We start from the raw sequence: 27,355 nt of genomic DNA on the forward strand, positions 1-27,355 counted from the left end.
AGCACCAGCAAATTAAAAAAAAAAAAAAAAAGATTACTTACAAACGATGAGGCAGGAAACAATGCAAACCAGTCTGACTAGGTGCGACTGAGCAAATGTTGACAGACTACAGCAAGTTCCTGCAGAAATAGCATGGGATGAACCACATCCATCCCCTCTGCCACGGCTCGGGGCGAGGTGTTGCTTCTCACAGGGTCCCCTTGGCTCAGCCTGGGGTTCACATGGCCGCACCATTGGCAAGTGCGTGGTGAAACATTCGAGGTGTTTGTTTGGAAGGTGGGTCCAAACTGCTAAGTTGTAAGCGTGCCGATGCGTTTGTTTTGGCACCAGCAGTTAAGCTGATGGCTGGAGCTAATTCATTAGTCGCCGTACACGTGCAGCACAAGCTTTATTTTAGCCTCAGAATGCATAAACACAAGGCAAACAAAGTTGGAAAGCCTTAAAATTAGGATCCTCAGTTTCTCCACCAGACACATTCCACTAGGTTAAAACAACAACGTACCGTGAACAAAAGGCTTTTTTTTTTTTTTTTTTTTTTCTTGTCCAGGACACCTTGGAGTACAACAACAGAAGGAATTAGGTCAGCTGCTAAAGAGGAGGTTGGATGTCATCAAGTCATAGCACCCCTGGGACACAGGCGGTAGCGCTTTCTGCCTTTTGTCAGCTCATGCAGTTTACTGCTGTGGGAGGAACTCGAGGCAAAAAAACACGGACACAGGATTTGTCCAAACATTGGAAAACTATTTGATGATTAATTACATTTGCTAAGACTGCAATTAGGGTAATGGCTCTGTATTTCTTGTGACAAACCTGATGTCCAGGAGAGGTCAGGAAGGGCTATCCCGTACCACTGCGAAGCGCAGCACTGCTTGTTGGGCTTTCTGTGCCTTTCTTGGCCTGAAGCATCAAATACTTTGGACAGAAAGGCATGATACTAATGGCTGGATGCTGAGTAGCCCAGTGGTAGGATCTAATAATGTGCTGTCTGCTTCCCTGTAATTGCATTTCATTTTCTTTCCAGGTGACCAGTTATTCTTAGGAGCGGCTTTTCAGAGTGGCTAGCAGTGGGGGGCATGCGGCTGGGGTTTGGGTGGACTTCCATAAAAGCTCAGCACCTGAAACACATCCTGCCCTTTGAAAACACTGCTTTTCCTCAGTGTGGCCGGGGTGATGGCAGCGTGCGGGCTGTCCCATTGTGTCTGTGGCATGTATCAAGGCTGCCCCCCCAGTATGCTTCAAGCTTCCTTGTTTTCTTTTCTTCTCCATTACACAACTGCCTAAAAAGCTTCTCGTCTGAATCTGAAGCAGTGTTTGAAAATTCAGTTTTAATTACTAGCACATGAATTTCTGTGACACATGTCCCCGTGGAATGTGGGCATTGCTACTTTAATTTAGAAGCACTGATATCATTGTAACGAGCGTAATACAGACCTCAGACGACATAAGGCTGAAAGAAGAACACAGCTCCTATTCTCTCCCCCTGCAGATTAAAACCTCCCTTAGAGAGTACAGCATTCCTTTGAACAGTGACTGTAAATTTTTATTTATTTATTTATTTTGTGTGTGATTATTATTTCAACAAATCCATACAAAATGTGTTCGGTTTACAAGAAAACAAAAAAATCCTGTTCTTCCTGTCAGTGCTGCAGGCTTATCCTATGCTTCAGAAATCCATCGGATTCCTTCCCTCTCAGATCATCGGCTGCGAGGGTTCTGTAGGACAAATTTATGCCTTGTTTACATTGCACAACAGCACTGTCTTCAGGTTCTGCTCTCAGTGTGCATGCACAACATGGAATCGCATCCAGCTCATTTGCTTTCCCTCTGTTATGTTGTCTCTGAAGAGCCAAGAGGATTAAAAAAAAAAAAGCAGAAAACATTCGCTGCTGTTGTTAAGCCCAGTTCATCTGACTTTAAATAAACAAAGTGATAAATCCATTAGGAAATAAGATGCAACTTTTACAGTTACTCTTCAGGAGAGAGCCATGCCTTCAGGAAGAAAGAGAAATTGAGGAGCTTTATGCCGGAGGCATTTCTGAGAAAGGTAAAGAGGTATGCAAATAGAAATCTAATCTGGTTCTGACGCATGTGCTTGGGCAGAAAGCTATTGTTAGACAAACATGTTGTTCCTGAGCAGCAGAACTAACGAAGCCTGATTTCCTACGGATTCGTGTCCTTTGTCCCACATCTCCCTCCCCTTCACCACAAGAATCCCAGCTTCCCTCGTGCCTCCTGTGGCACCGTCACCACCAAGAGACGACAGGCTCTGGGACAGTCTGGAGCTATAAAAACACTCTCTGGTTGCCAGCACATGGATGCTGCCCGACCAGCTGGGATCCTCTTGCCTTTTCTTCAGACAAGGCAGGAACTTGACTCCCTCTCCCTTGTCCTGCCGCCAAGTTTTATGAAACGTTTGAGAAAAATAATTATGTCTAACATTATCTCTTTTTCCACTTTGGTCAAAATCTGATTTGCCAGAGGGTTACAAAAATGATTAGGTATGGGACAAATACTGATTGCGTAAGTTTTGTTTCCACAGGAAACTAGAAGTTCAGCTACTTCTCTCTTCTTAAAAAACAAAGAAACCCAACAGGGTTAATCAGGAAACTTTCCCACAGTCATTTTCAGCTGCAATGCAGTTTTTGCAAGTTATTGTGACTGACCTGCTATCTCACACTTGAAATTATCATCTGATTTATTTTTTCTAATAAAGAAATCTGTGAAAGCTGCTACAGCTGCTGCTAGCACTGAGATCTGTCATATGGCTAAATATTTCCAGGCCGCTGTAGACTCATTATTGCCCCTTTCCAGAGGAGAACATGCTGCCTCCTCTGTGGTCTGCTCTCTGCGCACCTCTCCATTCCCAGCTCTACGAAAGCTCCATTGGGCTGCATTTGCACGCTGCTTGGACTTTAGACTGCATTGAGCAATAAGCATCATCTGCTCAGAGTGCTCCCTCTGGCACATTTGCTTGAATCATGACCTTATGCTTTGGTTTGGTTGTTTATTCCAGTTTCTTCAATACACACTCCCTCTGCCTCCTCACCAAGCTGCCAGTTCTCTTTCTCCCCGGGAAACCTCCACAGAGATGTAAATAGCTGAGGGCAGGCAAGGTGAAAGCATCCGCCTCCCAAATCGCCTGGCTTCTTCTCCCCACCACACATGACCACCTCAGCCACAGCAGCCGCCCTGGTGGCTGGGGAGAGCAGGATGCGGCCCTTCAGGAGCTGTGGGCAGGTGCCCTTTCACCACAAGCAAACCAAAACCTGGTCTGTGCAGGACCACAGGAGGAGCTGCGGCACAGCAGGGGCTGGCATGGCCAGGCCTGAGCTGGGTGGTGACCAGCAGCTGGGCCTGCTGAAAGGAAAGGGAGCAGAGGTCACTTGTGCCACCAGGAAAGGCTTCCATTCTGTCCATTTCCCCCAAAAGCAGCTGCAATGGCCTATTTCTCTCATTGGGCCAAAGCCAGCTGCTGAAACTCTTCTTCAGGCCTCCAGCAAGTACTAGGATGGTGAGGAACAGCTGAGGCAACTGGGAAGGTGCTCAGGGTGGAAGGGAGCAAGGTGGTGAAAGGAGCTGGGTCCTACCCCTTGGGGCCAAGCGGGGAAGGGAAGGTGCAGATCTCAGAGGGAGGCAGTGGGGCTGGGTGCCGTGAACATAAAACAGAGCGGATCGGTCCTCCCTCACCTTCACCACATGTGATTGTATGTATATATACATACATATAGATATATATGTACATGCATGCTTACCCTTTTCAGCCTTGGGACTTCTGGGAGTGGGACAAAAGATCAGTCAGAGCGTGCTGAGGTAGGCAGCAGCCAGAGTGAAGATTTTTCCTGGGATTTTTCGTCTGCCGAGGACCTAGCAGGAAGGGAGGATAATTGAAGTGCAAATTATCTTTAGCTATAATTAGATGCACATGTACATTAAAAATACCTTTAAAGAAATTTAAAAGATGATTTCAGGATGAACATAAAGCTTAGTGCACTTCAGAATCTAAACATTTCCCCTTTCAAATCTGCGCTGTATAGAGGGGAGTAGCCCATTAGCACTGTCTTGACTTTTACAGTAAATTATCTCAGATGCATTGGCAGAAGATTAGAAGATTGAAAAAAAACTTTAAAATCATATTTTTAAGACTCACTGACATGTTTTTCTGATCTACTGAAATTACCATGGAAAAAAAAAATGCTGACATTGTCCTGATACTTGAACTGTATATAATGTACACACAACTTTGGTAAAAGTTTTCAGCTAGGCAAAAATAACCCCCCCCCCACCCCCAAAAAAAAAAAAAAAAAAACCACAACCATTTCCTTCCAGTTTTTATATAAACCTGGAATGGAGGTAGGTGTCCTATGGACTCCTGGCTTTGGTATTTATCGTAGGTACCACACAGTACAATGTGACCTTGTCTGCTTGTGCCAGTCTTCCAAACAGATTTCTTCTTACTTCTTCTATTGGCGTGCCATTCCAAATATGTAATTCTCTAGTGGTCAGGAGCATGTTTATAGTTTCCATCCTAAATGTACTTATGGGAAGTCTGTGTCTTTTACCTTAGATAATTATCTCCTTTTTTCACATTTGCTTCTAACACTGTACCCTTGAGTGGACTCAAGGGTCAGTTCAGCATTGTTGTTTTTTTTTTATTTGATGGGCTAAATAAGTCAAGTTTCTGTTGACACATCCAGTTTAAATTTGTCCTCTTCACTGGAATCCAAGAAAAGTCCTTTTCTTCCCACCATGAGATTGCTTCTTAATGGCATTATCTTTGCAACTTCTTCAAGTAAGGTTATGTGGAACCTGAAGTCAAGATACATTAGATCTATTGCATTGCTTTTGCCTACAAACTCTGTTATACAGTTCTTATCGAAGAAAGATGGCAAATTAGTCTAGCACAATCTACCCTTGTTAGTATTATACTTCCTTTTCATATGGTTTTCCTCTTGCACCTCCAATTCTTTCCTTTCTATTACTTGAAATGTCTCCCATACTACTGAGGCAGCAATGCACGGTAAATTAAATTGGATGTATGATGAAATGAGCTCAGTAAATCGTAATTGTCATATGGATCAAGATGTAGCTCCTTAAGTCCAGATTGTTAATATTGATCACACACTAAAAAGAACAAAACCAGGCTTCTGGTAGTAGCCTATGTCAGTCCATGGCACCAGCACAAAAAGACAAAGTCTGTGTAATACCTAGCTGCACTTAGCGATATATTTATCAGGCTCTGTCACAAACACTAGTTACATATTCGATGAGCAGTTCCATCGATCTGAGCTCTATGGTAGCAAAGAGACCACAAATAAATAAAAGGCAACCCACGTACAGGTCCCCTGGGACAAGGCTTAAATAGAGCCAATCTATTATGCTGGCTAGCTAGGGACTCATTACCGAATTCACCGCTCTTTGTCTTTGGAAAGGCCAGAATCCATCTAGAGAGAAAAGCCCTTCAGCCCACAGGATCCCAGCAAAAGATTAGAGTCTCTTTTTAATCATTCAGCAGTCCTGTTTCATCCCCATTGCAGAAAAGATTATGCCAAGGCCCATTGTTTCCTATCCTCAGGCAGGCTGGGATCTTGTCTGAGAGGAGAGAATTTTTAAGTGCTTGCAGCCCTGCTAAGTGCCATGAAAGGTAGGCAGGAACCACTCCTCTGCTCTTAAAAGCTGGATTTCCAGGTACAATTATCCCAGTCAGAACTGGAATTTGGAGAGCCCGTCTGAGTGTGGGATGGAGTGAGGCACAAAGGCTGCCTCTCCTCACTGCCCTGGCCCTATATGTGGCTGGATACGAGGAAGCTCCTTTCCCTGCATCCTCCCCAGCAACACAACTGCTGCGCTCTGCGTGTGATGGTTTTACACTGGCATCCTCCTTCCATGTCATCTCCAAACATGAGAAATTCGGCACAGGCCTGTTAAACCATCCTTGCCTACAGAGCTGCTGTCCAAAATTGCCTTGTAACTTAGCAACTAACTTGCTACCTGCTATCACTCACAGGCCTTCTTTAACATTACCATTTCTTGAGATTTTTCATTTCAATACGTGTATGTATTCCAAGTATTTCCCCCCCCCCTTGGTTTCAGTGCTTCCAGAAGCAACTCACTTTTTTTTTTTTTTTTTTCTTCTTCTTCTCTCTCCTGTCTGTAATCTCTCTGCAGTAATTCCTTCTCATGAGCATCCCTAGAGCTCATTCTGACTTGGATGTATCACCACACCACCCAGTCCACCTGTTACTTCAGTAAGGATAATTATCAAGGGGCAACTATCCTTTGGTAGTTTGCAATCAGGCCCCAAACACAGCACGTTAGAACAACATACTTAAGAGATCTAAAAACAAATACCCTCTACCCCTCATGTTGAAGCTATGATTTTCACACCAAGCCTAATGCAGCTTATATAAAATTTCACATATTTGCAGTAAACTGCTTCATTCCATGACAACAGAAAAGCACACACGGTAAACCTCCATTTTCTGGACTAAACACACCTCCACCAGCCATTCAAGGAACACGCAGACACATACTGAAAGGGCAGTTGCTAAAGAAGACTCTCTTGCTGGGTTTTGTCCAAGAGTGAAGAGGGTTAACCTTTATTTACAGTCTGAAGGAACTGGCTTTGCTTGTGTTTTCTTTCACTGTTGCTACAGTCTTATCTACTCGGTATCTTAGATATTTATACAATACACTGACTTCTAGCACCTTGCAATTGTTTTTCCCCTCTGTTTTTACCTGTTTGTACATGATCCTGCGGCTTGTTTTATTCACAGATATTTGAGTACCTCAGGGTCTTGTGGTTTTGCTGGATGTGGTGATGTACTAAGAGTTTATAGAAATATTTAAATTGCTACTTGAAAGACAATTTGTACAAAACTTAAAACAAGCATCAATCAGGAGATTGATCATGAAACCTTAATATAAATGTGTCTTTGACTTCAATGAACAAGTGAAGGCTTGCAAGAGAGCCTTTGGTCGTATTCTAATGCATTGAACATTTTTGTTAAACACATTAAATCCCTCATTAAGACAAAACTGAAAACCAACCCTTCCCTCTTCCAAATCCCTCTACAACCTGAGGGCAAAAGAAGAACTTGAAAACAATGTTGAAAGTACAAACAGCAAATAAAAGAATCCAAAATACATTAGTTAGATGACATATTGAGCATTTGAAGTTTGGAGCTGCAAAGAAAAATACGCTGGGAGTGCCCAAGTTCAGAGCCATGCATTTGATTTGTTAGGCAACAGCAGAAAATGTCTTTTAAAACACAGGCATTTATGAAAACGGGGTACATGGTTACTGTTAAACATTTACCTTCCACAGTGAGCATATTTTTGCGTTGTTAGGTGATGACTGCCACAGTTCTCTCTATCAAACGGGATTAGCTCCCTCAGACATTCCCAACCCCCTGGTTAACTGCACTTTATGAATCATCACATTTATAACCTGTCAGGCGTGGTCTGATACCTTAGGGCAAAATAGGACCCTGTTTAAATGAGACAAGTCAACTACGAAATAACTTAATGCAAAATATACTGTTAAACTTTTCTAAGGTCTTGGGTGCATTTTTACTGAATGGCCAAAAGAGAATTATAACTGACTGTAGCTTTTTTTTGAGAGCAGTGGTCATGGGTATCCCCAAATCAAATTACCAAAAGTTAAACAAGCCACGTAAAGAAGCATGCAGCAATGCATTGACTAGAACACGGCTAGGAGGATTAAAAAAAAATCAACTTAGAAGCTTCTAAAAAGGCTTAATTTTTGAACAAGGCTCCTTTTTTAAAGGAAACAGTTAAAATCGCAAGATCTTGCAAGAATTTTCCTAAGAAATTCTGGGAGTATGAATCTTACTTTGTATTTTTCCCCAACTTTCATAGCATTTCATCTTCTTAAAAGCTTCCTGTGATCCAGTGCTTCAGAACAGTACTGCAATAAAACACACGGGACAAGGTCACTATATTAAATACTAAACGAATACTCTACAAACAACATCATGTGCACTAGACATGACAGTGTCACCTGTACATCATCAGTGATTAGCTTATTTAGTGCAGGCTCATGCCTGTAGATTTACTTGGGCTTTGAAAGCTCTCTGAAAAGTTCAGCAGCTCAGACAACAAGGTGGATCAGTGCCCAGGCCCAGCTAGCAGCTGAGGAAATCAAAGGAGCCCCGTGTGTAAATCACAAGGCATTAGAACTGACTTGTTTGAAAGCCATAATATTAAAGATTTATGAAAATCTCCAGCCACACTCTGGGTCTGGTTGTGGTAGGTAGTCTTTAAAAGGCCCTTCTGAAGCAGCCTTTGTACTTACTTGTTTCTTGCATCAATAGAACTTCATAAATATATACTTGGTACACATTTGCCATAATAAAACAGATCCTGGGTACAGACACGAGAATGGTAGTGACGCAAATTAATCCAGACAAAACCACAATCAAAAGCAGCATACTTAAAGAGTTTTCTATTCATGAGGTAACCTGCATTGCAGACAGTCCTACATAAGAGGACTGCATGATTTCTAACAATTGAGAAGGACCAGAGCGTGCTGGAGATTAAAATACAAATCATGAGCTCAACTTTTCACACTGAGAAACCTGTCCTGCCTCCCTTCCCACACCCTGCCAAGATAACTATTACTCACACTATTGGTTCTGAGACAAACTCTGGAGCCCTGTACACAAGCTTGTTTTGATCAAATTCGATTGCCTGCAGTTAAGTATGCTGTTATTATATTCACGTACCATGCAGTTCTGTTTAAAGTTATCAGAACATGTGCCACTTAACATTTAAGAAAATTAAGAAATACACCCTTCTTTTATCTCACTACATTTTTATTCAGACAGCAAGAAGAAACTATTCACAAGGCTTGAACCAAGCTGATACAATTCAGACTACAGCGGGGCACCCAGTGAACTTCTGAGAGCTTGACAGGGTGCATAAAGGAACAGCACAGGGAGACAGGGCATTTGAAATGTTACAACACATTAACACTCATAACTACAGGCATAAACATTGGCCCAGGACTGCTATTTGCATCAATACTTTATTACTCATTTCCAGTTTTTGATAACAGTAAGGTATCCTCCCAAGAAAACTGCTATCTTTTCTTGGAATGGAGAGAATTCAAAGGAACGCTACGCAAACACTGCTATTTTCCCTCTGTGATCTCTATCTAGTTACAAAACTGCACATTAAGGATTAGGGGAGTGTTCTGACCTAGAATTTAAGTCTAAAAGAAAGCATCAACACTATTGCTTTAAAACATGTGCTAACAGGGTTAAAAGAAAGTAATTTAAAAAATCATGTTTTAAGCCAAAGGAAGCTTCTTAACAAAGACACAGCAGGTTCTCCATCTCCAGTAGTGTATACATTTGCTTCTGATTAAAGTGAACCCCCATATTCCAGGCACAGTTGATCGCAAACTGATAACTCTTATTTATGGGCTAAACAAATTAATTATTCAAGCAGTGAGCTTTAGTCTTAAACAAACAATAACAAAAAAAGACAGACCACAACTAAAGGGCTCATCAATTCGAAGAGAAAGGTAGAGGAATAGCAATTTAAAGGAAAGTGCTGTCAAACTAATCAGTAAATAAATAATTTCTGCATACAGCTTTTCCCAATACACAAAAACTTTTTTTTTTTTTTTTTTTTTTTAATTTTACAGTGTACTTACTCTTTGAAAAGAGGCTGTGTGTGGCAGTTTTGTAAAATAGTGAATTGTATTCCACAGCTTTGATTATTTTCAAAATCATACTGAAGATAATCCACTTAATTAGTGGAAACTCAGTGGAAGATGCAAAAGCAAACTTTGCTCACACCTTGCAACTAGCAGGTTAAAGGAACAAGTCACAGGAATTGAGCTAACTGCAGAAAACAAAACACACCAAAAGCAAGGAAACAGTTTTCATGTGCCAGGTCTACAGATGGCAGCAAGGGTATGAAGAAAAAAGAAAAGCCATTTTTCACTGAAGTAGTATGTGTAAGACAAAATACACAGGAAGCAGGTAAAAGTATGCTTTCTTCAAAGTCAGTAGGAGCTGTAAAAAAGTACAAGGAGGTAGGATTTCACGTTTATGAAGGGTTCAGTTAAATGGATATTTACTACCAGAATAAGGCTTATAAAAGAAGTATTGAAATTAGTATGCAAAACACTCATGTGTAGAAAAAAAAAAAAAAACACAAAGCAGACTTCATACCTACATTAAAAATAAGTCTTTATTTGTCAGCTCATGTTTTTAAGAATAACTCTTCGATATTCTGGGAAATGAATGATGCAATCAGCACCTGCAGTAGAGAAAGGGCTAAGCAGCATGTGATTTAACAGCAATAACTGTCAGTAACAGTTTAGTGAAAGTAAACACTTCAGTTAATACCAGTAAATTGGAGATGGCTCCCTCACAGGTTGTTACTGAAAACAAGAGGTAAAGCAAGACAGGAAAGCAGTTAAATTCCATATATTCTCACTAATATATTACAAATAAATACAGTTTTGTAAGACCTCTGGATCTCTTAGATGTTCTACAAAACACAAGGAACCTTTAGGATCAACTTCAGGTTTTTAAACAGTACTTTTCACATTTTTTTGAAATTCTTTGAAAAATCAAAATCTGAAACCAGAGAACCAAAAGTATTTCTGTACCATCTAATTGCTTCTGATACTAAACACTATAAAGCATGATGCAGAAAAAGTATTACAGGAAAAAAAATGGGAAGAGTACCAACTAAGGTCTCCTAGTGATCATTTGACACTCACTGTTGCTTTCCAAGAGATATTTAGCAGTACCCTGATGTATTTGCTTCCCACCTGTAACAAAACTTAGCCTTTGTAAGCTAGGAAATAACAATTATTTTCTAATTGTGTTTTTGTTTTTTTCCTGAAAAACATATTAAAGTCATTGCTTGTTTGAAACACACCAGAAAGTGCTATTTTTCTGACTTTGCTAAGAATTACTTAAGCGACTATTTATCAGATGCTCAGGCATACAGGTAAAGATGTAAAGATTTCACAGACACTGTTCTGTGAAGATAGGAATCAAGATATTCCTAAAATTAAGTTATAGATTCTCTATTTGAGAACGTGTCAAGTCCGATACAAAAAAAATATATATATATTGTTCTGTTTTTGTTTTTTAATAAAAAAAGTGAAAATCTGGAATATAGATTAATTCAATTTAGAGAGTTTGTTAGGTTAGCACAAGGAAAACTATTATCGTGAAATAGCCATCTATACCAACTTTTCTTTCCTTTTCAGTGTTATAGTGGTTGTTGACTTTGCTAATTCTTAGCTTTCAAAGTCTCACTAACAGTGAATTACCTTTAAAAAAATATCAAAAGATTGCAAATTCATTTAAGAAGTTTCATTAATAATGAAAACTCAGCATAACTCTACGAAATATCCAAAATTCTTTATTTCAGGCCAGTACAGTATTGTTACAGGCATCCATCTCTTCCTCCTCACTTAGATACAATCCAAGTTGGCACTCCCAACCACCAAGAAAGTTAAATGGTTACTTAGATGGTTACTAGATTACAGGCACAAAGTAGGCAAACAGCTTTACTTTCAAAAAGCAAAGCCATGACTGTGCTCTAACAGCATTTGTTACTAGTGCATATGTTGTTCTCCTCTCCTAAGAGGCAAGGTTAGGAAATTTCACTTAATGGAAGGAGCACAGATGACAGCCCTGTTAATAAACCCGTTGTTTCATCAGTAGAGGAATGATGTACGTATCTGGATACACTGGACACTTCCCTTCATAGCTTTCAGTTGCATTTACTAGTACACATGGGCTTGCACAGAATGAGATTAAATATCCTTTTAGTCTTCATTACTGCTTTCATTGTTATAATCACTACCAAAGTTCCACATTTGAAGAACCACGATTTTTTTTCCTGAAATAAAACAAGAAGAGCAAACAAACAAAAACCAGAGTATTGCAATTCCCTCATGTATGACAGTGCTTCATAACTACCAGCTAAACATCTTTTCCCTATCTAGAAACATTTTCCATAAAGGAAGCAGCACCAGAGACAGTTTGTATCATTTAACCATAAGAATAACAGTGGTGTATTTTACTGCATTTCAAACCTCCAGTTACAGTGGTTAACAGTTAGCATATGGAATGAGTATCAGATTTTTAATATGTACCAAAGGCCAGTTAGTAAAAACAAGTAAACAAACAAACAAACCACTCTACAAATATATTACAAACAAAACTAGCAGAAAATACTGCTATCGTGAAAGATGATTGACTGAATGGTCATCTGAAAAACAAGCTGATGACTCTATTATTATAAAAATAGCAAGACAAATGTTCGATCATAACATCTGTATGAACAAGTAAGAAGTAAGCGTGATTCTGTGAACACAAATCTTATTTACACAAGAGTGTCTCCGAGCCACAAAATGTAGTTTCCGTTTTATGTTAATAATCATAATTCCAGTCCGATACATGCAGTTGACACCGGTAAGCATGTCTAAATAGGCAACAAAACGTAACTCCTGCAAATTCTTCTCTACAGCATGCAGCCCTATATGACTGGTATGAATGCCCGTCTTTATGTGGCATTTCAACAGCAAGGTGTACTGCAGTTGAGAGTGAAGGGAAACAGCAGAAGTGCTTACACCATGCTTTGATCAGAGGTAACTTTCAAAATATGCACAACATATGTACAATTTGATCCTAGGCACGTCTTTGGTTACATTCTCAATATAGTCTGCTTCACAGAAAAATACATAAAAACATTCAAGACTTGGTTGAAGTCCAGGCAAAGATAAAAAGTTCTTTGTTTTCAGAAAGCACGACAGTAGAAGTCCCTTTAAATTGATGCTTTATTATATCCATAAACGATAAAATCCCAGTGCTACTGTAAGGCATGTAAATACTGAACCTGAAAGAAAATAAAAGCAAGAAAGAAAACAGAGACAATGAATCATTAGCTCTTAGAACACTTCTACAGAAAACTAAGTATACAACGGGCTACAATATTAAAGGTGTAATTGCTACTCCTTCCCAATGTCAGAAAATACAGTTTTTAATTTACAGAACACAATTTCAAGGCAGAGGGGCACAAAAATGATGAAGGAAGAAAAGAGGATGCAGGAAAAATGGCCTGGAAGACTCAAAAGATTGGAAAAACACCTTAGTTGCTTACCTTTTAAAAAAAAAACAAACAACAAAACACCCTCAATTTGGCAAGTTACAGATGTAAAATGAAGAACTGAATAACAGGATTATTAAATCACAGTCAAGTATTCACACAAATACATGCAAACTAATGAGGCTTATTGATTTGTATTTTTAAATTCCTATTGAATTACATCAACTTTTGGTTTCTAGATATACACACGATTTTTGCCATTGTCTGCAAACAGTAGCACTTGAAGTAAGTTTGTGTTTTATGTATTTGGTTTTACTTCCATGTGGAATTCAATACTTTTTTGAATAGAGATAGTGGGGAAAAGAACTTCCTCTCATTTTAATAAATTGCCTTTTATTTTCCAGTAATGGTTCACTGTAAAAGAATATCCCTGATGTACAGTACTATGAATAGACATGATAGTCCTTATGATAAAACCTATTGTGAAAGAATAATCAAAAAGTCTAAATCAGAAGAATAACTTCTACTGTTAACTTGTTCATTTAATAGCACTGCATACGCAGCTGAAAAATGTCAAAATATTGAATTTACCTAGAGCAATAATGTATTTTTTCTAACATACATGCCTGAAAAATGAGCACTTAAGGAATGTGATAATGAACAGTCAAAAAGCCAGAATTGTTCCATTTTGTAGACAGAGCTCCAACAAAAGCCCTAGAAACACATGCAGCAGGCTGCTTTTATAAAATAAGTCAGGCATACATGAACTTTTTGACCGTTATTGACAGCCAGTCTTTTAGATTTCTCACACACATTATTATTACAGTATAAAGAAAGTGAAAAGCACACAGCCCATGCAAAATGAAGCTGCAAATCACAGAAAACTTTCTCTAAGTTAAGTACACAAATAACCTTGCTGATATCAACTGTGACTACTTCAAGAATTTTATTTGAATTAGGGCCTTCGTGAATACCGTCAATTGAAAGTTTGCAAAAATGCTGTTAGGCTTAATAGTTTCAACATCAGATTCCTTACCTGCCAAGTACTTAATGTTATCGAGTTTGTGTGATTCAAGCATTGTTTTTAGATCTGCAACTTCTGTGTCTATTTTTCTGTCTGTTTGGGTCAGAGCTCGATCTTGTTGTGCATGCTGGAAAACAAAGCAACAAACATAAACGATTTTAACAGTTCTGAGTTAATTTAGAAATGTAACCCATTCTTTTAAGTTGCATTTCTGACCTCTCCTTAAATGTATGTTAATGAAATAATTTGCATTCAAAGCAAACAAGTTCCTTCCTGGCTTATTATATCCATGAAATTGAAAAATTTGGTGAACTTGGTAAACTTACATGACTACTTGCTTCCTAACATGTAATCTAGAAAGGGGCAGAACTGGATGCCTTCTTCTCTCAATCTAGCAGCATAATCATTAACTTTAATCTGTCACTTGGCCCACAGATGTTCAAGTCACTGCTCAATTATAATAGCTATTGAGATGTCTAAGAGCCTCTTGTGACAGAAACATACTGGAGCATGAAAATTTATGGATCATTAGAAATACTAAGAATTGGTCTTCTGATGTATAAAGCGTGCCTTCATCTTCCAATGAATTCTACCACTAAAACAGCGATAGACAGACTTCAGAATCTGATTATGACAGAAGAACAAACGTCTATGAAAGAAATGGGATGGAGTTATTACTCAGAGAAGACTGAAAGACAAGACTTTTTAACTCAGATCAACACCTTCTGTGGTGCTGATATTTTCAAATCAGCACTACTGAAACATTTTCAATCAGTTAATGATTTGTTAATGATTTACTGCTAGACTTCTTCCGATGGCTAATTCCTGATAGTAAAGAAATAAAACAAAATGAAGACGAAGAGCTTAGTAAAAGCCTCCCCCTAAAATGAAGCCAAATCAATCTAGCAGTGTGTCACACTGAACATGGAAAAAATCATTGATTTCAGAAGAACTAACGTAAAATTCTGTCTAGAGAAAATACTACATGCATGAAGTTTCAAAACAAACTGACCATTGAACAGTTTATATAGACACAGAGGAAACCTATTAATATATATGAAAGCCTTTTTATTCTGTAGACACTTCAGTCAGCTGTACTAATATGGAAGCGCACGGGGAAATAATAAATCTCAATGACATTTTGTACATGAAAGTGTCTAAGCACATGAGCAACTTCACAAAGAATACCTGGTCTATAACATGAGCATAAAAAGCTTTTTTTATACGATTAGCTACCAAGTCCTTACCAATTCCACTATTTCTGTCCTCATTTCAAGTAGTTTTCTTTCATTGAGTGAATACTGGAAAGGGGAAAAAAGAAAGAAAAGTAAACATGATATTGTCTTTAAACCTTTTCCCCCCATTTAAATGTGTATTGCTTGGTTTCCAAGTTCTGTAAAAATAAAAAAAATGGATCTGAAAAAGAATGTTGTCTGACAACACTTGAGAAAGTGTATTGTAGGATGACTGTTGTCATCCCACAAAGCAGAATTCAGACAGGTTTTCAGCCACTCTTCTGAACTGCAAAGTGCAACAAGTCCAAGACAATCATCATCTGCAACACTGATATACATTAATAATGGTAGAATGCAATGGTTCCTGTCCACTACTGGAGCAATTCAATTATTCATAGGACAGCTGCTAAACCAGTCTACAGTGCGGAGTATTAAGGTCATCGGGCTCCCATCTCAGAATGCTCAGTTACACAGCAATAACCTCATCTGTTGACATTCCCACATGGAAAGTCACTTTATTTTTCCTCCAGTCTGGAAGCGTATTCCACCTTAATATTAAACTCAGATTAATCTATGTAAATGCCTCAGCATTGAAAAAAACTCTCCAGCATCTCCAGTATCTACAGCAATATTTGGACTTCTGACTGATCTAAAGATCAAGAAATAGCACAAGGCTACAAATGTGGAAAAGAAGAGACAAATAATAGCATTTCTACAATTCATTAAACATTTTTTTTGCTAAATTCTACAGATTGAAAAGGACAAGGAAAAAAAAATGAAATTTATATTTATGTAAAATGTCTAAAAGTGGTAAGATGGCAAAACTTATAAAAGAATAATTTAAAATCAGGTTTGAAATAAAATTTCACGTAAGAACAATGCCTCGTTAATAAACTGGTCATCACTATCAAAAATAGTAGTATATTTAAAATAAACAGTGTAATGGATTGAAATAATTTCTGTTTAAATAGATGTTGTTGGCCAAATAGACTTCTTTTTTAGAATAATTTATACTCTGCAAACATCTTTCTTGATGTCCATATTCATTCAAATTTGCCTTGGGGCTAGAGCTCCCTAGGTCGAACACAGGGATTTCAAATTGCACTTTAAGAAAGTGAAATACACCCTTTTCCTACGAAGAATCAACACAAATCTGTAATAACACAAGTACAGAAAGAGGAAAGGCAAGGTTAACCCCACCCTGAAATTAAACAGGGAGATTTCCCCTTAAGTCCACATGTTTTTCCACAATGCAGAGAAAATTCAGTTCTGTCAGATGCATCTTGATATTTTTAAACAGCCAGCTTAGAGGCACTGCGATGCATGAACAATATGAATATAAATAGAAATCTGTACTGTACTTCAAGTTTCTAAATTGCATCTATATCATTGCAGATATAAATCAGGGCACAAGCAGATGTGCATTAAGCAACAAAGAATTCACTAGGAAATGTAAAGTGGAACTAACTTATTCAGATAAAGCATTTGCAGTTCAAAACATTAAAAACACTGACATCAGTGTTGACAAATTAAGATATTCTCCTTCAGATTTTAGTCCAAGCAGAACTGAAACATAAGAACTTTTTACTTAAAGTAAATAGTTAAGTCAATTTAGACTTAGGACATTTCTCTTCTGAATAATAGTTCTGTAAGAATGCATAGTAAACTTCAATAATCTGAGTCTTATTCTCACAAAGACAGACATTCAGTCTTAAGTCACGTTAGCATCCAAGTAAATATAGTGATGCTCTACTACAGAAAATACTGGATTATGTTCTTCTCCCCAGTTCAGCATATATGCTGCAACCTGCCCCATATCTGTCTGCATTTTCCTTTTCTGTTCATGCATGACAAAGCTGGCAATTAAAGTAGGGGAGTGCTGGGAGTAAGAGTAGTTTTGAAGGAAACTATGAAACTGTAGTTGCATGACAGACTAAGTTAATCAACTTTCTTAAAAGAAAATTCACAGCTGCAAGGCTTGCTTTTTCTGGGAGGCAGTTGAAGTGATGCAGTATTATAAGCAACAAAGTCCAGATTTCAGGGTTCTACATAAATATACAAAGAAATGGTAGTACCTAATTCATCACCTGTGAAACGTGTTTAAATAGTTTTTTTGAAGCCCAAAGTATTTCAAAGCTTTGGATCCACACAGTTCTGTATGAAGTTGTTCAAAACAAACAAACAAACAAAAAAAAAAAAACACACAACCACCAGCATAAAGTATTGATCTTTAAAAATGGACCTTATCTGCTCCACTTGTATTTTATTCAAGCATATACCAGGGGATAACAGGCTGTTAGTCATTATACTCATTCACCAACTCAACTGTTACCTGAACTGATCACTATGAATAACTTCAAGGGGCACACACAAAAGTTAGATGACTTCTACTTTAACAGTTCTTATTGCCTAGACCGCAGATGAATATTACTTCACTATGCACTTGTGATAATAGGACTGAATAAGAAATACAATTTGCAGTAAAGTGCTACTGAAAAATCTTTCAATTTAGATTATGCAATTTGAGATCCTAAAAGCTATTCAAGAGATCTACGGGAATAGATTTCTATTTAGACTGCTACATATAGTGCAAAAACTTATCTTCTAGTTTTTCCTCTAAGTTACTCTAATTAAAGAGGATGTAAATTCAGCTCTACCAGATATTTCAAAGTTTAAAAGAACCCAAATCTTTAAAACAACCCTAATCAGTATCAATTACAATAAAAACCAATCCCAACTATTTTCACAATAGGTAATGCCTGACAAACTAGCCACACTGAATTCTCTAGCTATAGGGAAATAATACATCTTCAGTGATGACAAGTGTAATGAAACGTGGGTGCTTAATTCAGTGTGAAAATAGAGCTATACTAACAACATGAAAAAATCTCCATGTGGCTAGTCAGCATATTTAAATACAAAAATCTATTGTATTTAAATGTAGTACACTGATATTAAATCAGTATCAAGAGACAGACATACAAAAGCCAAACAATACTACTACACCTTGTACTATAGAAACTTAAGGATGAGTAATGTGGATTAACAGTATCTTGAAAACAAACAACACTACAGATTAATATCAAAATCACATTCTTACCCAAATTAGGAGACTATTCAATGTTTGGATTCTTCTAGAAGAATGCAAATAAAACTTACCAATTCTTTTACTCTGCTCTTTTCTAGGTTTAGGTTCAACTTGTTATCTGCTCGCACTTTAGTAATTTCATCCTAATGGGGAAAAAAATTATGAAGCAGTGAGCATGAATTTCTATTTATTCATGAGCAAAATAAGTTAGGAAAATATATTGTGCTTTCTTTAATTAGAGAGCAGATTGATTCCCAAGACACGTAGTGTGCATCTTCTTCCAAAGTACAAATGTTCCAACCTTCCCCCATGAAAACACTCATGTTCTGTAGTATGAACTCATTCTCACTGGAATGAGTCAAAAACTAAACTGCTTTTACACCAGAACACTGAAAACAGCAGCTGATTGAGAGCACATCCTTCTACAAGTGCTGCTAGGAATGTGTCATATCCCATGACTCACTGATTTCAGAAATCCATGCCTAAGTACACTTGTAAGAGGGACTTCTGTGAAGGAATCTTGATGCTCAAGATAATGTTATAAAGCAGTTTCCAACTTTGCAATTTTGAAGAAAATCTGTTTCTAAAGACTATATCTAGGGCTTTCAGAAAAAAAAGAAAAAAAAAAAAGCTACAGGTTTAGAACTCAGAAAACGTTTATTGTATTATAAACTTCTGACTTTTTACACTACCATTAAATTATATACTTCATGGATAGCTCTAAGTGATTCCTATTTCTCGCAGTGACAGCTGCCACTTTAATGCAACCTCCCAGCAGGAATTCCAGCCAGCTGACGGTTTGTCATGAGGCAAACCGCTGATCTAACGAATGTGTGGGAGAAGCAAGAGTTTGATGATGCTCTGGGATATTCTACAGTTTAAAAACAAGCAAGCATCTCTCAAGTAGACCAATGTCAGCTAGTCAAGACTTCATTAAATCAGGATGAACAATAATCACACTGTTTCTGTGCTAGAATTTTTGAACTTTAACTGTGTTGTAATTAGATGTCATTACAGCACGTGTTACAATTCAATGAAATTGAGAAGTCTGAAATATTTTTTTCCTTCATTTTTTACAACATTGTGTCATTCTGTCTTTCAGATGAAAAAGTATGAGCAAATGTAATTACTGCAAGGGCAAATCATTTTATATTTCCAGATAAAAGTTAAATTTAAGATATCTTGCTTTAAAAAAGATGACAGATCCTTCATATTCTACCATTGAATATACTAACTCAGCTTATTTTTTACTTGCATAGAAATAAGTTACAAGTCAAAAATCAGATACCAACCATTTTAAAAAATGGTATACTGAAAGCCTAGATGCATTAAGTATTTCACAGCATTATATAAAACACGTGAGACTAGCCCTGAGAAATTTATTCTCCTTTTGGAGTTAACATAGCAAAGAAGAATTGAAGATAATAGGGAAGAAATGACAAGGAGGGCACTACACTTAACTTGATCACATTGTCAGCTAACTTGACAAGACAATGTTTTGACAGTTTCACTGGCAAATCCTATGGTAGGAAAGGTGCTCCATCCTCCCAGGTAAGAAGGCTATCACAGGAAGAAACAACATTTCTGAAGTAAGAGGACCATATTCCCTATGAACAGTTAAGAGTTACCTGGTTTCCAATCTTAATGCTTTTTGCAAGAATTTTTTCTTTCTGCGTAAAAGCTGCATATGACTACACACTCGTCTAAATTTTGAGACTTAAGCTAAGGCTTTGAGACAATCTTGATTTTGACGTTAGAAAGCTATTTGGAATGTTACTCAGGAGAGGAAAAAAAAAGAACAAAAGCAGCATTGATCTTTAAACCTAGTAAGAATAAGAACCTGTAGATAATTCCTAGATAAGTTTCCTCCAAAGAGTCTGCTTTCTTGCTAAGGTTATTTGTTCCCAAACAAATGGGACCAAACATAATGGCACCAAACTTAGTGGCTTAAAGAAGTCATTTGAAAACTATTTTAAGTTCTGAACAGCTAACAGAAAAATCTTCAGGAAAAGAGAAATACTGTAACCCATTATTAAGTGCTGTAATTTTGAAATTGTGTTGCATTTTGAATACGATAACCAGCCCTAAACACAGGGCTGGTTAAATCACTCAGCCTTAATCATGATGTGCCAGCTACCTACTTTCTGAGTCTGAGTTAAGGAAAAAGTATTCAGATAATTTTTTTCTTCACCACTTAGTGATGATTTGTTTACAGTTGTCACCATTAATTAAATATGCATGAAATTGACCTTGCTGCAGCCCATACTGTACCATCAATTGCTGTTTCAGTGTCCTATATATCACAACAGTCAAGCACAAATTTTAGAATAAGACGCTAAGAGAAACAATTACTTTTAAAGCAAACCAGACGGATATTAATTCTTAATTATATTGGTAGAGCATCTTACCATGACTTGCTTCTTTATCTGCTGGAGTTCAAGTTTTATTTTCTGGGAAAATAAAAAAATGTACACTTCTATTATTGCATACAAACAACCTCAATCTAGAAATACTAATGAATGTGCACCTAATACTAATGAATGTAGGAAAAACTACAATGCATCATGTGAAAAGGAAGGCAGAATGAACATGGTTTTATTATCTATATCCTCAGTACACGTGTAGATATATCCACACATACACAGATGCACAATCACTCATTACTACAGATTTCCAACCAGCAACACAAGACAGAAGCTAACAGTGCTCCACAGCAGTAAAGGTGGCCAAATGCATAGGAAGTTTTAGTAAAGAGTAAACACAGACAAAGGTAAATGATTATTCCCCCATATCTAGCATTTTTGAGTCTGCATCGAGCTGTGTCCAGCTTTAGGCTCTCCCTGGTACGAGACAGATGTTGACATGCTGGAGCAAGACGAGCTGAGAGCCACCGAGATGATGGGAGGCTGGAGCACACAAGGTAGGTGTGGACAGCAGGGAGAAGCAGAGGGGTTTGCTCAGCCTCAAGAAGAGGCAGCCTCATGGCAATCATACTGCGGCCAGCAACTCCCCCCATGGTCTCTAAAGGTCCCTTCCAACCCAGTTTATTCTATCACTTTCTCTCTTTCAAAAGACATGTGAAATAGGAATAGTAGTAGTTGTAGTGGATTATCTGTTTTGTTTCCTTCAATTGTGCATGAACTAGCAACCTGCAAGGATCTACAAGGATCTCTTTTGCCTGTCTTGTTCTGTGTGTATTCAGTTAGCTATGAGTTGATGAAATAACATGTGACCCGACTCTCCTCTTGCCGTATGTTCTCACTATCACCTTCTTTTTTGGCTAAATATAGTCAAAACATGAGATCATGTTAAAGAGTTGAAAAAAATAATAATCACAGAATCCCAGAAACGTTGAACTGAGATTGGACCTCCAAAGATCATCCTGTCCAACCCCTTGCTCGAAGCAGGGACAACTAGAGCAGGCTGCTCAAGGCCATGTCCAGTTGGGTTTTGATTATCTCCAGGATAGGGACTTCACAGCCTCCCCAAGTATCTCATTCCAGCGTTCAACCAACCTTACAGTAAAAAAGGTTTTTCTTACGTTCAAACAGAATTTCCTGCATTTCAATCTGGGCCAGTTATCTATTTTTCTGCCACTGGACACCAGTGGAAAAATCTTCTCCATCTTTACTATACCGTCCTTTCAAATATTTGTACACACTGATGAGACCCTACTCTTTTTCTAAGCCAAGCATTCCCAGCTCTTGCAGCTATTTCCACAGAATGCTGTGTTGCCATCTGGAGGGACCTTAACAGTCTGGTGGGTCAGCCACTCCTCCCAGCCTTGCAGCACCTGCAAACTTGCCAAGGTTGCGCTCTGCCCCTTCATGAGGTCATCAACGAAGGTGTTTAACCGTATTAGCACTCAAGTAGACCTCCTGGGTACAAAACTCTTCTTTACATCATTAGAAAAAATAAGCAAGTGCTAGAATTCCAAAATACTGATCTTTACCTCATTTTCTGAACGGAGTGCTGAAAATTCACTTTTCTCCAAAATAATCATGTCCTTTTTCACTGCACCAATGTGGGACATTACTTGCTGAAGAGCGATCTCCTTTAAAAGAAGAAAGAAAAGCCTCAGAACATACAACCACAATGCTTTTTCTCAGATGCGCATGCAAATACAATGGGGTATTCTGGTACTCTAAAATTTGTAACCCTGAAACTTTAGAAATTATCTCCGTTTCAAAAGACAAGATAAATTAAGCGAGAGTGACAAAATAAGTGAGTTATGCTCACATGTTAGTAACGTTTGAAAAAAAAAAATCAGCGGTACTAACATGGGTCAAAATAGTTCAATTAATAGCATAGAAAATAGTTTCTTCCAAGTATTCAAATTCTTAAGCTAGGAAGGGCATTAGGGACAGAGATGTCCATGTGCTAAATGAGGAAAGCTGACTTTCAGGCCAAGACTCCCCAGTGCAACCATGCTCTTTCGTAATTGCCCTCTGTTCCACCTCCCCCTGCATGAAGGCTCACCCTGCTTCCCTACTCAGCTAACCAAAATCATGCACTATATTCATACTTTAAAATGCTCTTCTCAGTCTTTTATACCAAACTGACAGAAGAAAAACAAGCATCCTCCACATCTTTAGAAGATGGATAGGTCTCTCTGTAGACATTTTTCTAGATCCTATGCTATCCACTTGCAAACAGGGACTCCTTTTTCTTCTCTGAACATCCACCTCTAAAAAGTAGGCCCTTGCTTTTGATTCTGGACTAACACCCTTACAAATCTGACAGTGCACTCTAACTTCACTTTTGTCAGGTAATGCTATTTTAATTTATGGCATAGTATTTCTAAGTGGCATCTGGAGACGCCTCACTAGCCTACCTGACTACAGCACTGGAAAAAAACAATGGGTCAGTATGCTGGATTTACCAGAAAAAGAGTACTGCCATAGATGCCTTTTCTCTTATTCTATGAAGTGCCCATCATTCTCTCCACGCTTGACTGAACCCAATAAAATAGAGAACAGCTTCTTCCATATTCTATCTCTTCCTCATCTAAATACATACACACATATTTATTGTGAAGGCTTTAATCTGTTTAGTGTAATGCTTCAGCTTTTACATATCCAGCTTTGGGCTAATGGCAACAGCTACACCTGCAGTTTTTCAAACCCTCTTCCAATTCTTCATTCTCTTGTGGCATAAGCCCTTATGCATTCAGACTGTAACAAACTACAGGTTTGTCATGTTACTCAGGACTCAGGGCAACACACATACTTCCTGAGCATGCCATACAAACTTGTACATGGAGGTAAAGACGCAATGATTGCTTATCATAAAACGCAACCAACCATGGGGGAAAGGTTCCCTTTAACATTGTATTCTTTGATCTGCTGTGGAACAAATTCAGTACAGGAAGAAGTGCTTTAATATCTGCTTTGCCTGGAATCTAAGAGCTAGAAAAGAGGGGCTGAAGCCTCGCTGGGTGGAAGATGGTGCAAAATCTACTCTTTAAAGAGACGGTCCAGTGCAGAGGTTATTATACCACAAAGACAGCAGCTGCAGTTTTCTCTTGTTTAAGATGATGACCCAGTCACTACAAAATGAGTTAAGAGTCTATGTTTGGAAAGTGACTTGAGGCTCTGAATCCCAGCCTCACAGAGCAGCCTAAGAGGTGGTATTTTAGCTATGTTGCTTGTCAGCATGGTCGGCTTGACTAGCTTACACGTCAGGGAATTCCTCACAGGTAAAACCACCATTCCCTCAATGCTAACAACTCAGTTCAAGTCTATGAAATTTTCTGGTAGCCAGGAATCTCTGTAGATACTCAGCATTATTGTTCTATATCCAAGCAAATTTTCTTCACTTCCACCAAGATGTATACATGCTGGGTGGGTTTAGAAGATACCACAAACAATGTATACAAAGGAAACTGACAGCTTGCAATAGCAGCATCTAAAATAGACTGTTCCTATATGTTACCAGTATATAAAATTATACCAACCACACCCTAAAAGACATCATAAAGAAACAACTGAATTCTAATACAATATGAATATTATGACAGAAAGATAAATCAAGAAAGACCACATAACTGCATGGTAAATGATAGACAAAATCTTTATGTTGTTGCTACAGATCTAGACAAGAATATACGTAGTAGCCATAACTATTCAAATCCACGCATTGAGTACCTCCTATGTCTGTGTAAAATCCTTCTCAGCAATTCTATTTCAGGCTACAGTAAGACTGAAAACAAAAAACTATCTGTGGATCGTGCACCAACTCACAGTTCCTTAGTTTCGAGGTCCATCACAACACTGGTAAGTATTTGTGAAATTCAAGACAAAACTCAATACCCAATAGGGACATTTGTTCTTCACTTTTAAACTTTTAAAATCCAGTGTCTAACAGTGAATAATACTAGCAATGCGTATTTCATTAGCAGACGTGCCAGATTTCAGTTGACTTTAACCCCACAACTTCTTTGAGCTGACCTGCTGTACTTTGGTCACCATGTCCTTGTAGATCATATCCAGGTTGGTGTTCATGATTTTCACTAATGCAGATACGATCACCTCCGACTGCTGGGTAGTGAACCCTGAGCAAGACAAAACATAGCAAGATTCATATACCAACATCCAGACAGCTTATGAAAATACCACCTTCTAATACTCATAATGAGGTTAAAAAAAAAAAAATCAGCCATAAAAGGTAAAAAGAACATATTTCTCTCCACGTAACACTAGCAAAAGAACGCAACCAGGCAGTACACCCAATCTCCTCCACCCCAGAATGACATCTGTGACGTTATATAGCTACTTCTGTAGTACAGCACCATTATAGCACCATTACAATACCAGCAAGAGAAGTGCTGAAAGTTTTTCTAAAAGTATTATGCAGTGTCATCTCTCACGTGGTTATTTCTACCAACAAGAATCCTGGCCTTCAAAAGCCAATACCTACTTTTAGTATCCCTACGTATACCACTGACAATATGCAAATCCCAGCAATCCAATGATTTTAGTCTTATCAGCCTCTGAGTCACCATGAAAAAGCCCTTTACATTGAGTATGTTGTGAACTATTGTAAAACATAGTCCCTAGAAATACTCTCAACTTTCCTACTTCCAAAACATAGGAGAACGTGTCATGAACGAGATTTAATAATTATGGAGAGGGTGACTGTTTCAAATATGTAGCAGGTTAGTGTCAGAAAGCAGCAATGAGGTCTGAAAGCAAGTTCCTTTCAATAGCTGAGCTGATTTAATCATTTGCCATTGCCAGAAGGAGAGACCTCTCCTCACTCTATTCTTTCCCCTCCTCGTGCCACTTTATATGAGTCTTGGTGCTCACTCAACTGCTCTGTGAGCTCATTAAACTAATGTCTCAGAATACTAATCAAGCAAAGAGCTGTATAATTTCCTGAGAACGAGGTTGGCACACGTAAAGAGATGCAATCACACGTTTGGGGGAAAGGGAGTGGGACCTCTCCTGAAAAGCGAGCTGTGCTGACCTCAGTAACATCACACTGAAATGAAGATAATCTACTGCATTATGTCATAGCATAAGAAGAGCTGTATTTTATATTCTTCTACACTCCAAAGCTGCATTTTTTTGGGGCAGCCCATTTCCAGTCCTATTACAGCACGTTGTTGTGCATCGCTGTGGTTTAGTGGGGCAGGCAGCTAGACACCACAAGGCTGCTGGGCGATCCAGGAGAGACCACCAGGGTGTTATCACCGTGCTTCAAGGCTCTGTTCCCTGAAGATGCAGGCACCCAGAAGGCACAAAAGACAACGCATAAACCCAAACCTCTAACACCACAGGTCAAGGGGAGGCAATTCACCAGGCTCTGCAGCATAAAGCCCTTATGGATGATAAGCTGCGTGTTCAGGGCACGTTACCATTCTCTTCCAAGAGGCACACCAGCGCATGAGTGTCGAAGAAGAGCCTCCTGCTGCCCAGCAGGGAGGCGCTGCCCTTGCCCTGCGAGGACCCTAGCGCTGAGGTGCTGACACCTGGAGGGGCGGGGGGGGAAGACAAAACAACGAAAAAAACACATTTTTATGAGGAAACAGCCAACCGAGGGGCACCCACCCGACTGGGGAGCTCCCTACGAGCATCCTAACGACGCCGTGTGTTAAGCAACGCACGCCTTTTGCCTATCGCGACAGGCTGCGACACGCTTTGCCGCCAAACCCGAGACGTGCCCCCCCTCCCCGTCCCCTCACCACCCTCCTCTGCCCTTCTCCCCCCTACCCCCCCCATCCCCCGCGGGCGAGGGGCGCGCGGCGCTCACGTGACGCGGCGGCGGCGGCACGGTGCGGGAGGGCGCCTCGGGGCCGCAGCACCAGCAGCGCCCGCCTCCCGCCGCTCACGGCCGCCGGGGCCCGGGCCATGGCGCCCGGTGCCGACCGGAGGCGACGGGGAGGGAGGAGGGGAAGCCGCCGCTACCGGAAAGCCATGGCTGGGCTCCCTGCCCCGCCGCCTACCCTTCCGCCACGACCCGCCGCCCGCTTCCGCATCCGGGGGTTGGCTTTGTGGTTGGCGGCGCGGTGGTGGAGAGGAAAGCGGAGCGGGCGGGAAGCTCCTGAGGGAGTTTGGGGGTGGTGGGGACGGACAGAGACAGGCAGACAGACAGACAGACATGACTTATTGTGTGCATGTTCTGCTTTTAAAGGAAATGTACTTGATATTTACAGAGAGTTAAAATGAGAGGAAGTGTGCTCCGAGCACCATCCCTCCCCAGGCAGCACTTCCCTCACAGGGAGCTTATTTTCCCTCTGTAGGTGTTCACCAAAAGCACGCAGCACCTTTGCTTCCTCATCCCAAAATCAGTGATTGCAATAAATCAATACACTGATCAAATCGTTGGTGTGTGTCTTTGTGAGGACAGCTGAACCCCTGCAGCACACAGCAGAAACTTTCCTAATAGGCATTGCCTCTGCGT

The 27,355-nt window shown here is 39.3% G+C and overlaps 1 protein-coding gene and 1 long non-coding RNA gene across 3 annotated transcripts; both read right to left on the reverse strand.

Annotated features, from left to right (window-relative positions):
* Positions 1-1,639: 1,639 nt before the first annotated feature.
* LOC309874736 lies at positions 1,640-8,527 on the reverse strand. The gene is made up of 4 exons (XR_014316900.1): positions 8,315-8,527; positions 7,853-7,927; positions 3,753-3,864; positions 1,640-1,838 (listed from the first exon to the last, which is right to left on the reverse strand). It is a non-coding gene; the product is annotated as an uncharacterized lncRNA (long non-coding RNA).
* Positions 8,528-11,390: 2,863 nt separating this feature from the next.
* MCUR1 (mitochondrial calcium uniporter regulator 1) lies at positions 11,391-26,897 on the reverse strand. 2 transcript variants are annotated; one of them, XM_082753533.1, is made up of 9 exons: positions 26,705-26,897; positions 26,310-26,423; positions 24,901-25,004; positions 22,404-22,505; positions 20,860-20,901; positions 18,523-18,594; positions 15,376-15,429; positions 14,141-14,255; positions 11,391-12,894 (listed from the first exon to the last, which is right to left on the reverse strand). In XM_082753533.1, the coding sequence occupies exons 1-9, from the start codon at positions 26,802-26,804 to the stop codon at positions 12,839-12,841; spliced, it is 759 nt and encodes a 252-aa protein (XP_082609659.1). In that variant the 5' UTR covers positions 26,805-26,897; the 3' UTR covers positions 11,391-12,838. The 2 variants fall into 2 exon arrangements, with proteins under 2 accessions (XP_082609659.1, XP_082609660.1); XM_082753534.1 differs by lacking the exon at positions 26,310-26,423.
* Positions 26,898-27,355: the final 458 nt, after the last annotated feature.

Source organism: Aythya marila (genome assembly GCF_965140915.1).
Source record: "Aythya marila genome assembly, chromosome: 2".
Lineage (NCBI taxonomy): Eukaryota > Metazoa > Chordata > Aves > Anseriformes > Anatidae > Aythya > Aythya marila.

What these genes read in the sequence shown, in the direction of transcription:
- MCUR1 (XM_082753533.1), bottom strand. Translation starts at nt 26,804, where the DNA reads ATGGCCCGGGCCCCGGCGGCCGTGAGCGGCGGGAGGCGGGCGCTGCTG. An exon ending in GTGCCTCTTGGAAGAGAATG is followed by an intron (nt 25,005 to 26,309) that starts GTAACGTGCCCT and finishes TGTCTTGCTCAG; the next exon opens with GGTTCACTACCCAGCAGTCG. An exon ending in AGAGCAGAGTAAAAGAATTG is followed by an intron (nt 15,430 to 18,522) that starts GTAAGTTTTATT and finishes TCCCCTTTCCAG; the next exon opens with TATTCACTCAATGAAAGAAA.